Source organism: Hemitrygon akajei, chromosome 8 (genome assembly GCF_048418815.1).
Source record: "Hemitrygon akajei chromosome 8, sHemAka1.3, whole genome shotgun sequence".
Lineage (NCBI taxonomy): Eukaryota > Metazoa > Chordata > Chondrichthyes > Myliobatiformes > Dasyatidae > Hemitrygon > Hemitrygon akajei.
The window spans coordinates 72,457,201-72,471,957 of record NC_133131.1 but is presented as its reverse complement, the minus strand read 5'-3'; the positions used below and the strand labels follow the sequence as shown (position 1 = coordinate 72,471,957).

General features: G+C 46.8%; 2 protein-coding genes across 4 annotated transcripts in view; one reads left to right on the top strand and one right to left on the bottom strand.

Annotated features, from left to right (window-relative positions):
* LOC140731982 (26S proteasome non-ATPase regulatory subunit 13-like) overlaps nucleotides 1-11,662 on the bottom strand; it is a 243,651-nt gene extending 231,989 nt beyond the window's left edge. The window contains exon 1 of the mRNA XM_073054034.1: nucleotides 11,501-11,662. Within this exon, the coding sequence (XP_072910135.1) occupies nucleotides 11,501-11,520 (20 nt within the window). The 5' untranslated portion in view covers nucleotides 11,521-11,662. The remainder of the gene's footprint in view (nucleotides 1-11,500) is intronic.
* A 106-nt stretch (nucleotides 11,663-11,768) lies between these two features.
* The window catches only part of LOC140731984 (transmembrane protein 263), a 40,963-nt gene continuing 37,974 nt past the window's right edge, over nucleotides 11,769-14,757 (top strand). Inside the window, exons 1-2 of one of the 3 annotated variants that reach the window (XM_073054037.1) lie at nucleotides 11,827-11,958; nucleotides 12,274-12,362. Coding sequence is in view for 2 of the 3 variants with exons in the window: in XM_073054035.1 (XP_072910136.1) it covers nucleotides 11,793-11,999 (207 nt within the window). In the remaining variant the exon portion in view is untranslated. Of the gene's footprint in view, nucleotides 12,000-12,273; nucleotides 12,363-14,757 lie in introns of all 3 variants that reach the window. The other 2 variants (XM_073054035.1, XM_073054036.1) reach the window with 2 other exon arrangements.

The following is a 14,757-nucleotide window of genomic DNA, read 5'->3' as shown; positions in this document are numbered from 1 at the left end:
ATATTGAAATCAAGTCAAGTCAAGTTGCTTTTATTGTAATTTCGACCATAACTGCTGGTACAGTACACAGTGAAAACGAGACAGCGTGTTTCAGGACCATGGTGCTACATGAAACAATACAAAAACTACACCGAATTACGTAAACCAACATAAAAACTACACTAGATTACAGATCTTCCCAGGACTGCATAAAGTACACAGAACTGTGCAGGCATTTCAATAAATAATAAACAAGACAACAGGCACAGCAGAGGTCAGTAGGTTGGTAGTCCGATGGCTTGGGGGAAATCTGTTACATAATATAAACAGCTGAATGGTGGGGTCTGGGATTCCGTCCGTTTCTGTACTCACGCCGAGTATCTCGTTGCCACAGATGTAGTCCAATTTAATGTCCACTGGAGAGCAGAATGAACGGGAGAGCCGGCCGGCTAGGGCTTACTTTTTTCCTGGCACGGACTCCTGCCCGCTCGCCTCGCTTCCTCGCACACCACTTACGACGTCCCCACCTCTGGCCACCGGCATCAGGCGACTCTGAGGACTGTAGGCCCGATTCTCTCAGCAAGCCGAGGTCGCGCAATCTAACCTGCAGATTTTCATAAAGGTTTGTTTTTGGGCGATCTCTGTGTTGTAGCAGTATCTGGCAATGGTAGATAGTCGCTCTGTTATCCATTGCCCTAAACCCTAATTGTGCCTTAAAATTAAATTAAATTAAAAAACTAAATTAAAGTAGCACCAAATCCAAAAGGCCGCTGCTGTCATGCCGCCTACAGGACCCCTAAAGAAAGCTAAATACCCAATCTATCTGCATATTGAAATATCCCTCGACTATTGTAACTTTGTCCTTTCGGCATCCATTTTCTATCTTCCATTGTAATTTGTAGTTTCTATTTTTGTGATTTATAAATGACTCCCATCAGCGTCCTTTCACTCTTGCAGTTCCTCAGCTCTATCCACAATGATTCAACACCTTTCAATTCTATGTCACCTCTTTCTTATGATTTGATTTCATTTTTTACCTGCAGAGTCACGTCACCCTTTTGCCTACCTGCCTGTCCATTCAAAACAATGTGTATCCTTTGACGTTAAACTCCCAGCTATAATCTTCTCTCTGCCACAATCCATGATGCCCACAACATCATACCTGCCAATCTGTAGCTGTGTTACAAGTTCATGTATCTTCCTCCCTGTGCTGTGCACATTCAAATATAACACCTTCAGTCCTGTATTCTCTCTTTTCAATTTTGTCCACCCTTTACATGGCAAATTTGCCCTTTCATCAGCCCCTCCTTGCGAGAAGTCTCACTAAATTCTAGCAAAACTGCCGACAAGAATTTTGGTCCCTCTTGTGTTCAGGTGTAACCCATCTCTTTTTCCCCAGAGAGATCCCAATGATCCATCAATCTGTGACTCTGCTCCCCGCACCAATTCATCCGTCAGATTCCTACCCTCACTGCTGTGTGGTCAGGGCAACAATCCAGAGACTGGAGCAGATCTAAGTCGATTCTCAGGCAGGAGTTGATATGTTGCATCACGAACCTCTCAAAGCACTTCATCACTGTGCGTGCAAGTGCTACAGGATGACCCTAACTGAGGCAGGTTACCACGTTCTTCGTTTGCACTGGTGTAATTGAAGCCTGCTTGAAGCAGGCAGGTACCTCAGACTGCCGAAGTGAGAGGTTAGAGATCTCAGCAAACACCCCAGCCAGTCGATCAGCGCCAGTGTTTTAGTACTTGGCTAGGTACCCCGTCTGGGCCAAATGCCCCTCGTGGGTTCACCCTCCTGAAGGCTGCTCACACGTTGGCCTCTGAGACTGAAATCACAGGATCATCAGGGGCTGTGGGAGTTTGTGATGGTTCCGCCACATATCGACGGTCAAAGCGAGATTAGAAGGCATCGAGCTCATTTGGAAGTGAAATCCTGCGGTCACCTATGTCCTGTGATTTAACTTTATACGAGGTGATAGTACTTAAACCCTGCCACAACTGTCGAGCATCTTTCAGTGACTCAGGTTTAGACTGGACTTGCCATGCCTGTGAGATGGCTTTCGGACATCGTACCTGGACCTCTTGTAACTTTCTTGGTCACCAGACTTGAGTATCTCTGATCTAGCCCTCAGCAAATTGCAGATCGCATGGTTCATCTATGGAATGCTCTGCCTCAGAAGGCAGTGGAGGCCAATTCTCTGGATGCTTTCAAGAAAGAGTTAGATAGAGCTCTTAAAGATAGCGGAGTCAAGGGATATGGGGAGAAGGCAGGAACGGGGTACGGATTGTGGATGATCAGCCATGATCACAGTGAATGGCGGTGCTGGCTTGAAGGGCCGAATGGCCTACTCCTGCACCTATTGTCTATTCATCCTGGTCTTTTGATTTTGTGGGGAAACGCTCGTCTGCAACTGTTTTAATGAAGTCTGTGACTGCCATGGTGTATTCATTCAGGTCCACAGACAAGTCCTTGACCACGGCTCAGTCCACCGACTCGAAGCAATCCCATCACTGATCCTCTGCCTCACGCATCCACCTCTTTGTTGTTCTAATCTCTGGAGCTTTGCTCTTTAGCCTCTGCCTGTATGCAGGTAGGAGAAGGACAGTCAAGTGATCTGGTTTTATCGAAATGCGGTCTGGGCATGGAACGGTAGGCATTCCTTACCTTAGTATAACAGTGGTCTAGTGTGTTGGGACATCCGGTGCTACAGGTTATATGGTGATGATCAATGGGATTTCTTCAGACAAGCCTGGTTGAAGTCCCTGACTATGATTTGAAATGCTTATGGATGGACTGTTTCTCATTTGGTGATGGCACCACGCAGTATCGCGAGGGCTTGATTATGGTCAGCCGCTGCTGGTATATAAACCGTGGTCAGGGTTACGGAGAATTCACTAGGTAAATAGAAGGAGCAAATCAAGTTCAAGTTTAATGTCATCCAACCATATGACCGTACACACATACTGCCCAACAAAACACAATTCCTCAGGAGTGGGGTGCACAACATAGTACAGATAATTCACACACATAACACGTTAAAGTAATATTTCTACAAGTAAATTAACAAATAATAAGGTACATTTATGACTCAAGTTAAAAAGGAAACAGTATAACTCTGCTGGTACTTCATATTGAATTTGAATTTATTTAAAATTCTTACACCCGTCCCACAACCTGAGGGATTAAAAATCTTTGCGTTATGACTCTGTTGCAATGTACAGACATGTGAATTTAAAAGGCCTGTAGAAAGGAGCTGTCCCGCAGCCTGTTGGTCCTGGCTTTAATGCCGTGGTATCGCTTGCCAAATGGAAATGGCCGAAGCAGTTTACGGTCGGGGTGACCGGCGCCCCCGATGATCTTCCAGGCCCTCCTTCTGCACTTGCTGCTGTTAATGTCCTCAGTGGAGGGAAGTTCACAACCACAGATGTGCTGGGCTGTCTGTACCACTCTCTGCAGTGCCCAGCGATCGAGGTTGTTGCAGTTCCCACACCAGGCGGTGATACGGCCAGTCATGATGCTCCTAATAGTGCTCCTGTAGAAGGTCGTGAGGATTTGGAGACTTGTATTGAACTTCTTCAGTCACCTAAGCTGGGAGAGATGCTGTTGTGCTTTTTTTTGCCACACAGCTGGTGTGTAGAGTCCAGGTGAGATCTTCTGTGATGATCTTCACTGAGGAACTTGAAACTACTAACCCTCTCAACTGCAGTCCTTTGATATTGGTAGTGATGAGCCTGTCTCTGTTCCTCCTGTAACCCACAATCAGCTCTTTCGTTTTGGGACCTGGGTGCTGGCAGAAAGTTCAGTAGTCTTACGGCCTGGGGGAAGAAGCTGTTTCCCACACTAACAGTTCTTGTCCTAATACCTTGGTACTTCCTGCCTGATGGTAGGGGGTCAAAGAGTTTGTTGGATGGATGGGAGAGGTACTTGACAATGCTAAGGGCCCTGCATACACAGTGCTCCTGATAAAGGGAGACAGGTTCAGGCCACACATGGTATAGCTGATACTATCAGGTAGGGAGTAGGCGTTGGAGAACAGCAGCATCTCACCTTCCCTGACAGCCGGAGATGGGGGACATTAGTGGTCACCACTGTAGTGTAGTGGCCAGTGAGACGCCAGTACAGCTCGGGGCATCAGAGTTCAGAGTTCAATCTCAGTGTCCTTTGCAAAGAGTCTGTGTACATCATCCCAGTGGAACGTGTGGGTTGTCTCTGGGTCCTGCGGTTTCCTCCCACAGTCCAAGGATTTACCAAGTAGTTTAATTGGTTGTTGTGAATTTTCCCGTGATTTGGTTAGGGTTAAATCAGGCGATGCGGCTCAACCCAGAAGGGCTTAAATAAATACATTGATTAAACTGCCAAATGCAAGTTCTGGCTCTCTGAGGCAAACTGAGATTCAAGATTCAAATGTATTCACCACGTGCACATCAAAACAAACAGTGGAATGCATCATTTGCATTAACTACTAGCACAGCCCGGGTGCAGTGTGGGCAGCCCACCAACATAGCATGCCCACATTACTTGGCAGAAAATACAAAACAGGATACAACAAGCAACAGAACAGCAGCAGCAAAACCAGTCCTGGTCCTCCCTCCTACCCCTCCACACACAGACATTCCTCCAACCTCAGGATAGGCCCTCTTCAAGCATCAGCCTCCAGTGGGCCCGGACCTGCAAACATTGGGTCTTCAACTTCCCCAGTAGACTCACAGACATTCGTAGACTCAGGCTTCCGCCAACAAGCCTTGACCTCCAAACATCCGATTCAAGTCCAGGAGCTGAGGATTTCCCAAACGCTAGGCCTCGAAAATTCTGATGAAAACTTCAGAACCTGGGCCTCTGTATCTCCCTCTGCAACTGGATTGGAAGATCACAATCAGTGCAGATTGGAAATAATATCTTCTCCTTGCTGATAATCAAGTGCACATCAGGAATGTGTGCTTAGGCCACTGCTCTACTCTCTAAATACTCACGACTGTATGACAAGGCACAGCTCAAGTGCCATCTATAAATTTGCTGATGATATAACCGTTGTTGGCAGAATGGTGACGAAAGGGCATACAGGAGTGAGATATACCAGCTAGTTGAGTGTTGTCGCAGCAACAACCTTGCACTCAACGTCAGTAAGACTAAAGGACTTCAGAAAGGGTAGGACAAGAAAACACACACCAGTCCTCACAGAGGGATCAGAAGTGGAGAGAGTGAGCAATTTCAAGTTCCTCGGTGTCAATATCTGTTATGCAACTATAAAGAAGACAAGACAGCTGCTACATTTCATTTGGAGTTTGAGAAGATTTGGTATTTCACCAAAAACACTCGTGAATTTCTACAGATGTACCATTCTAACTGACTGCATCACAGTCTGGTATGGTGGTGGTGGGGTGTGTGGGGGTAGGCTACAGCACAGTATTGAAGTAAACTGTAAAGAGTTGTAAACTTAGCCATCTCCATCATGGGCTTTAGCCTCTGTCGTATCCAGGTCATCTTCAAAGAGTGATGCCTCAGAAAGGCGGCATCCATCATTAAGGACCCTCAGCACCTAAGACATGCCCTCTCCTCATTATTATCATCGGAAGGAGGTACAGAAGCCTGAAGGCACACACTCAGTGATTCAGAAACAGCTTCTTCCCCTCTGTCATCAGATTTCTGAATGGACATTGAACCCTGTACACTACCTTACTACTTTTTTTAATTTCCTATTTTTCTGCACTACTTTTAATTTAATAATTATATACTTACTGTAATTCACAGTTCTTCTTCTCTCTCTATTATCACATTTTGCATTGTACTGCTACTGCAAGGTTAACAAATTTCGTGACATAGGCCAGTGATATTAAACCAGATTCTGATTCTGGTTCTGAACTCCGATTCACGAACCCAGAGGGTCATCAGACCTCATTCCTCCTGCCCACATGGAACTCCGGCTCCAGAGCCCACCGACAGCTCGCTGACTCTGGGGGAACAACTGACCCTTGTCCACGCTGGTCTGCTGGCCCCAACATCTGACTATAGATATCTCACATCCGGCATTGTTAGCATTCAAAGTCTTAGACTCTGGCTTGACCTCTAATTCCTCCCCTCCCACATCTCTGTCCCTAAACTCTTAGCGTCTGCTCTTAATTGGAGCCATGAACTTGGAATTGTTGGGGCTGGCCCCTCCCATTGGTGGCTTGGTGCCACACTCTGGTGCTTACTCGGTGCTGCCCTCTAGTGTTCACTTGGTGGGAGAACTACCTGGACCAGTACAACTTGGGGACTTGAGTTATATTATGTTTTCTCTTCGTGACTGTATGTTTTGTTTCTGAAATTGTAACCAGATGTGCTATTTGTGCTATGTGAAGTGTGCTGTGTGCCTTTGGTAATGCATTTTGCACCTTAGTCTCAGAGAAACACTATTTTGTTTAGCTGTATTCATGTATGGTTCAATGATAATTAAACATGAAACTTGAAGCATGTCTCCATCCTGTGGTGGATCAGATTTAAGCAATGAAGCAATTGGCGATGGGAACTTGCCTTCAAATATTAGTGGAACAATGGGAAGCGTGGTTGTGTAGCCGTCAGCATAATACTATTACAGCACCAGCAACCTGGGTGCAGTGTCCATAAGGAGCTTGTACATAAGATCAGGGTTCGATTGCTACCACTGTCGGGAAGAAAAGCATTCCAACTGGTTGCGTTACTCTCTGGTATGCAAGGGCTACTCCGCAGGATCGAAAAGAGCTGCAGAAATTTATAAACTCAGCCAGCTCCATTATGGGCACCAGCCTCCCCAGCATCGAGGTCACCCTCAAAAGGTGATGCCTCAAAAAGGTGGCATCTATCATTAAGAGCACCCATCAGCCAGCACATGCCCACTTCTCATTGCTTCCATAAAGGAGGAGATACAGAAGACACACAGTCAATGTTTCAGGAACAACTTCTTCTCGTCCGCCATCAGATTTATAAACGGACAATGAACCCATGAACTGTACTTCACTGTTTTTCTTCCGTTTTGCTTTACTTACTTAACTTTTACATATTTTATTGTAATTGATAGTTTTTATTATTATGTATTGCTGCCACAAAGACAACAAATTTCAGGACATACACCTGATATTAAACCTGATTCTGAAGGAATGTGTACATCTCCCCATGGCCGTCTGGTTTTCCTTTGGATGCTCTTGTTACTTCCCATATTCCAAAGACGTAACGGTTCGTAGGTTACTGGAATTTGGACGCATGGGCTCATTGGGCCAGAAGGACCTGTGACTGTGCTGTATCTCTGGATAAAACAGTGTATGCTTGTGATCTTCAGCTGCTGTAGCCCAGGTACTTCAAAGTTTGATGTATTATGCATTCAGAGGTGCTCTTCTGCACACCAATGTTGTAACGTGGGGCTACTTGAGTTACTATCTCCTTTCTGTCAGCTTGAACCAGTCTTCTTCTCTGACTTCTCTGATTAACAAGGTGTTTTCACCCATAGAACTTCCACTCACTGGATGATTTTTTGATTTTCACACCATTGTCTGTAAACTAGAAACAGTTGTGTGTGAAAATCCCAGGAGATTAGCGGTTTCTGAGATACGCAAACCACCCCGTCGAGCCCCAACAATCATTCCACTGTCAAAGTCACTTAGACTCTGAACAACCTCTTGACCATGTCTGCATGCTTTCATGCATTGAGTTGCTGCCACATGATTGGCTGATTATAGATATTTGCACTTACCGGCAGGTGTACAGGTAGGTGTACCTAATAAAGTGGTCACTGAGTCTAACTGCTCACCAGAGTCATAAACACTGGAGTCTTCTCAACTCTCTGATCCTTTAGAACCTTGCAACTCAACAAACTCTCAAACCATTGGGTCCTCCAGTCTTTTAGAATTGATGGGTTTATTACCAGAAGTCGTGAAAATTGTTAATTTTGTGGCCATGTACCCAAATGCACATCTCTTCATGTGGGTCCTTCGTTAATGTTTTGGCCAGTCATGGAGACAGACCAAGTATAAAATAAATTTATTCTCAAGCTATGTAGTTTATACTGACAGAGTACAGGTCACTCATACATGTTTCTTGGAATACCAGCCTTTACGGGCTGTCCAATGTGGTCTGTCAGATTGGTCAGACTGCAGTTGGAGTATTATAAGCAGCTTTGGGACCCTTATCTAAGAAAGGATGCGGGAGCATTGGAGAGGGTCCAGGGGATGCTCACAAGAATGATCCCAGGAATGAAAGGGTTAATGTACAAGGCACATTCGATGGCCCTACTCCTATATTGTGTAGTTTAGAAGATTGAGGGTGGGGATATCATTGAAACCTATTCCATTTGAAAGACCTATACAGAGTGGATGTGGAGAGGATGTTTCTGATAGTGAGGTAGACAGAGACAATGGGGCATAGTCTCGGAATAGAAGTATGTCCCTTTAGAGCAGAGATAAGGAGACATTTCTTTAGCTAGAGGGTGGGGAATCTGTGGAATTCATTTTCACAGATGGCTGTGGAGGCCAGGTCACTGGGCGTTGTGAAAGTGGAGGTTGTTACATTTTTAGTTAAGTTAGAGAGTCAAAGGTTATGAGGAGAAGGCAGAATGGGGTAGAGAGGTATAATAAAACAGCCATGATGGAATGGCAGAGCTGACTTGATGGGCTGAATGGCCTAATTTCAAACATGAGAAAATTTGAAGATGCTGGAAATCCAAAGCAATACACAGGAAACGTTGGAGGAACTCAGCAGGCCAGGCAGTGTTGATGGAAAAAGAGTAAACAGGTGATACTTCAGGCCGAGACGCTTCTTCAGGACTGAGAGGGAAGGGATGGGATGTCTGAATTACAGGGTGGGGGTAAGGGAAGGACACTAGTTGGAAGGTGATAGGTGAAACCAGGTGGGTGGGAAAGGTCAAGGGCTGGAGAAGAAAGAATCTGACAGAGGGAGAGTGGACAATAGGAAGAAGGGAAGGAGGAAAAAGACCCAGGGGAAAGTAATAGGCAGGTGAGAGATCAGAGTGGGGAATGGGGTGGTGGTGATGGTGGATTTGTTCACCGGCAGGAGAAAATGATAAATCTATCATCAGGTTGGAATATAAGGTGTTGGTCTTCCACCCTGAGTCAGACCTCGTCTTGGTATAAGGCCATGGATCGATATGTCAGAAAGGGGAAGGGAATCAGAATTAAAATGTTTGCCCACTGGCAAATTGCACCTGTGGAGAGATGCTGTGGAGCTGCTCAACGAAGAGGTCCCCCAATCTACGACGGGTCTCACCAGTGTAGAGGAGGCTCCTTCGGGGGCGCCGGACACAATAGTCAAGCCCAGCAGATTCACAGGTGAAGTGTTGCCTCACCTGGAAGGACTGTTTGGGCCACCAAATGGAGGTGAGGGAGGAGGTGTACCACTTAGGCCACCTGCAGGGATAACTGCCTGGAGGAGATTAGTGGGGAGAGACGAATGGACAAGGGGATTGTGGAGGGAGTGATCCCTGCGGAAGGTGGAGAGATGGGGGGAAGGTCAAGATATGTTTAATGGATCTCTTTGGAGGTGGCAGAAGTTGAGGACGATGATGTGTTGGATGTGGAGGCTGACGGGGTGGTAAGTAAGGACAAGAAGGACTACATCACGATTATGCTGGTGGGAAGATAGGGTGAGTGTTGTTGTTTGGGAAATAGAATAAATGCGGGTGAGGGCAGCACCAATAGCAGAGGAGAGAACCCTGTTCTTTAAAGGAGGAGGACATCTCTGAGATCCTGGAATGGAAAGTCACAGAAGTGAAGGAACTGAGATGAGAGAATAGAACTTTTACAGGAGATAAGGTGGGGAGAGGTATAGTCAAAATAACTACAGGAATCAGTATGTTTATAAAAGATTTCAGTTGCCAGTTTGTCTCCTGATTTGGAGACAGATAATTGATAAAGTGGAGAGAGTTGTCAGAAATGGACCTAGTGGATTTAAGGTCAGGGTGGAAATTACAGGCAAAATTGATGAAATTGACGAGCTCAGCATGGGTGCATGAAGCAGCACCAATGCAGTCGTCAGTTTAGCAGAGGAAGAGTTGGGGAGTATAACCGGGTAAGGATTCGAACATGGACTGTTCTACATCACTGACAAAGAGGCAGGCTTAACTTGGGCCCACGGCTGACCCTCGGGTTTGGAGGAAGAAGAACATAGCATAAGAACATAAGAAATAGGAGCAGGAGTCGGCCATCTGGACTGTCGAGCCTGCTCTACCATTCAATAAGATCATAGCTGATCTGGCCATGGACTCATCTCCACCTACTGGCCTTTTCCCCATAACCATGAGGAGCCAAAGGAAAAATTGTTGAGTGTGAGGACCGGTTCTGCCAGACAGAGAGGTGGTGGAGGGGAATTGGTTGGTTCTTTTGTCAAGAGTAAGTGGGGAGCTTTGAGGCCTTCTTGATGGGGGGTAGAAGTGGACAGGGACTGGACATCCATGGTGAAAATGAGGTGGTCAGGGCCAGGGAATTGAAAGTTAGTGAGGGGATCGAGAGTATGAGAAGTGTCGCGGATATAGGTGGGAAGGTACTGATCCGAGGGGGATCAAATGGAATCGAGGTGTGAGGACACAGTTTCAGTAAGGCAGAAGGAGGCAGCGACAATAGGCCTACCCGGACAGTCCAGTTTGTGGCAAGTAGAAGCGAGCAGTACGGGGTAAGAGAGCTATGAGTTTAGTGGCAGTGGCTGGGAGTTCTCCAGAGTGGATGAGGTCAGTGATGGTGTCAAAGACAGTTTTCTGACGGTGTGGAGTGGAGAAACTAGCAGAATGGCCAAATCCTGCTTCCTTGTATTCTGGTCTTATATTAAAAGTGGACCCTGAGTAAAGAACTAATAATAATTGTAGGAAGTCCCCTGTATTTACAGGAGTTCTCCATGACCGTGGTATCTTTGCAACATGCGAAGGACGGCTGTGGTCAATTGGATGTAGATTAGCTGTGGCAGCAAAACTGAGCCATTTGGCCCATCGAGTCTGCTCCACCATGGCTGGTTTATTATCCATCTCAAACCCATTCTCCCGCCTTCTCCTGTAACCTTTCACACCCTTATTAATCAAGAACCTATGATTTCCATTTTAAATATACCCTGCACAACATCCATGGCAATGAATTCCACCGATTCACCGCCCTCTGATAAAGAAATTGCTCCTTGTCTCTGTTCTAAAGGGACGTCGCTGTACTCTGAGTCTGTACTCTCTAAAGTCCCGAATGCAGGAAACGTCCTCTCTCTCTGGACCTTTTCAATATTCGATAGGTTTTTTAAAGTGAGATTCCCCCACCCCCAATCTTCCAAACGCCAACGAGTACAGGCATATAGGCATTAAACCCTACTCAAATATTAACCCTTTCATTCCCGGGATCATTCTGGTGACCCTCACCAACGCCTGCACATTCTTTTTCTTAGACAAGCGGCCCAAAACTGCTCACAATACTCCGGTACACCAATGCCTTATACAGCCTCAGCGTCACAACCTTGTATTTTTTTTTAGTATTCTAGTCCTCTCGAAATGAGTTCTAACACTGTAGTTGTCTCGCTTACCACCGACTCAACCTGCACATTTAACCTTTAGGAGAATCCTGCACGTGGACTCCGACCTCTTCTTCAGCGGGAAACCTCTCAACTGTGAACACAAAGTACACTGCAGATGCTGTGGTCAGATCAACACGTACAACAGGCTGCAGGCTGTGACGCCTCAGCTTCAGACGCTGATTCCCCCCCCGTTACTCCTCCTTCCACTGACAGCTGTGCAGTGACAATTAATTGTGTTTTTTTTGGCAGTTTCCCCCCTCCCCTGCGTTGTAGTTGACGCCACGTCCGGTTGAGTGTGTGTATGTGTAGAGTGGGGCGGAGCGCCACGTCGGCAGCGGTGAGCCAGGAGCCGCGGAGCAGCCGAGCGGGTCGGTACCGTGGGGACGGCGGACTGCTTGAGCCCCGCCGAGCCCAGGAGCTGCGTGTTCACCGGTCGCGGAGCAGAGGGCGACCCAAGAATGGTGAAGGTATCACAGGCGTCTTTATCTTCTGTTATGGTCAGGGGAAAGTAAGACACAACTTTTTTGTTTTGTGTTTTTTTTTGTTTAAAGCAAAGATCTATTTAAAAATCTGAAATATTTAAACTGAGTGGACATGCCTGTCTACTGTGCTTCAAAAGGGAGCGAGAGAATTGATGTTAAAGTAAGATCCCAAAACTGTTTTGAAATCTGCAGTGAAAATACACTATTTACTCTTAAGTAGACGTGCATATTTATTCTTGACGCTGTTCCTCCAAAGAGAGAGAGAGAGAATTAATATATTACCCGAAATAAACGTTTCAGGAACGGGTGATCTGCACGAAGACCGCGGTGTAGTTTGGAGGAGAGGGGAACAGAAGGTCTTAGCCTCTTTTGCACGGTGCTGACACGAGGTAAAAAGTGGCACGATTGTGCTCCTCGGCTTTCTTTGCTCAGCTGCGTGGTGTGTTAGCAGAAAAACAGTCCAAAGTTGTGGGAGTTTATGTGTAACGTTACACCGGGTTCGCCGTTTGCCCCTTCCAGTTAAGCGGGCTGCTCGGTGACAAGTCAGGAAGCGCCATGTCACCAAGGTCCGCGGAAGGTTGGGTCTGATATGTGGAGCCATTTGCAGCGAAGGTCCCCTTCATCTCCAGCCCTGGTGTATGGAATTGCATTCGACCTTCTGCATATTGTATTCATTTCGCGAGGACTGGAATATGAGAGCAAGGATATCATGCTGAGGTTTATAAGGCATTGGTCAGACTGCGCTAGGAGTATTGTGAGCAGTACTGGGTCCCTTATCTAACAACAGATGTGCTGGCGTTGGGGAGGGTCCAGAGGAGGTTCTGGAGAATGATCCCAGGAAGTAAAGGGTTAACATATGAGCTTTTGATGGCTCTGCCCCTGTACTCACTGGGGTTTAAAAGAATGAGGGAGGATCTCATTGAAACCTGTTGAATATTGAAAGGCCCAGAGAGAGTGAATGTGGAGATGTTTCCAAAAGTGGGTGAGTCTAGGACCAGATGGCGCAGCCTCGGATTCGAGGGGCATTCATTTAGAACGGAGACGAGGAGGAAATGTCCTTATCCAGAGAGTGGTGACTGTGCGATTCATTGCCACGGTGGGCTGTGGAGGCCTGGTCATTGGATGTATTTAGGGCAGAGGTCGATAGGTTCCTGATTAGTCAGTAGGTCAAAGGTTCTGGGCAGGAGAGTGGGGTTGAGAGGGATAATAAATCAGCCAGGATGGAATGGAGTGGCAGACTCGATGGGCCGAGTGGTCTGACTCCGCTCCTACGGTATGACCTTAAGGTCTTGCATCTCGTGGCCTTCATCTTGTTCAGCCACGCATCCCCGGGTTGACAGTTATCTTCACGATTTGAGTTCCTGACAACACCGCCCAGCTTGTCCCGGGATCTCAGTATCTTGTATCTCCTTGCAGCACAGGTGGAGGCCATTTGGCCCATCATGTTGCAGAACATTCCATAAGACACAGGAACAGAATAAGTCCATTCGACCATCGAGTGTGTTCCACCATTCCATCATGGCCGATTTCTTATCCCTCAGCCCCACTCTTCTGCCTTCTTCCTGCAACCTTTGATGCCGTGACTAATCAATAACCTATCGACACTCTGATTTAAATGTACCCAATAACTTGGCCTCCACAGCCATCTTTGGGAATGAATTCCAAACATTCCCCACCCTCTGGCTAAAGAAATACTTCCCCCTCTCTGCTGTAAAGGGACATGTTTCTACTATGACACTGTGCCCTCCAGTCCTAGAGTCCCCCACTGTATGAAACATAGGTGCGTGTCGATGGGACTGGTTGGACACAGAGTAGATGGGCTGAATGGCCTGTTTCTGTGCTGTGGTGCTCTATGACTCTTACTGCATATTGAAAAGGTTAGATAGAGTGGGTGTGGAGAGGCTGGGGGAGTCTAGGACCAGAGGGGACAGTGGCAGATTAGAGAAGTGACCCTTTAGAGCATATATGTCAAACTCAAGGCCCGAATTATCTTTGGCCCGCGAGGTAATATCTAATTACTATTAAAGCTGGCCCCAGTAATCGAAGCACCTATGGCGTATGATATGGCTAATGCTGAGTTTATTCAGGTACCAGGTTTTCAGGGTTTTTAGTGTTTATTCAGCAGTCTTGCTCGGCAGTCTTCTTCATAAGAAACGGAATTTGTAAAGTGAAACACTTTGTAGTTATAGCAGAGACTGAGACACATGAGAGCAGGCTGAAAAAACGGAGGCAACGAAAGCTGCGTTCGCACGCGTCCGACTGATCCGGCCCGCATGAAGCTGCATTTTGCTCAATCCGGCCCATGACCTAAAATGAGTTTGACACCGCTGCTTTAGAGCACAGATGAGGAGGAATTTCTTTAGCCAGAAGGTGCTGACCTGTGGAATTCATCCAAGTCATTTAAAGCAGAGCTCGATGGGTTCTGGAATAATCAGGGCATCAAAAGTTACAAGGAGAAGGCAGGGGAATGGGGTTAAGAGGGATAATAAATTGGCAGTGATGGAATAGTTCAGCAGACATGATGGGCTGAATGGCCCAATGGTGCGACAATGTCTTATGGTCTGAATTATGGTTTGGTCAAGCATCATGGCAATCATTTCCATTCAGGTGTGGCATCTGAAAGGGAGAGGAGGAGAGAGTTTAGGAGGGTGCTGGACCCTGGGGAGAGGTAACAGGAGGGCCCAGGACCCTGGGAAGGTGTATCAGGAGGGTCTCTGGGCCCAGGGAAGGTGTATCGGGAGGGTCTCCGGACCTTGGGGAGGGGAATTGGCATGGTGCCTGGCC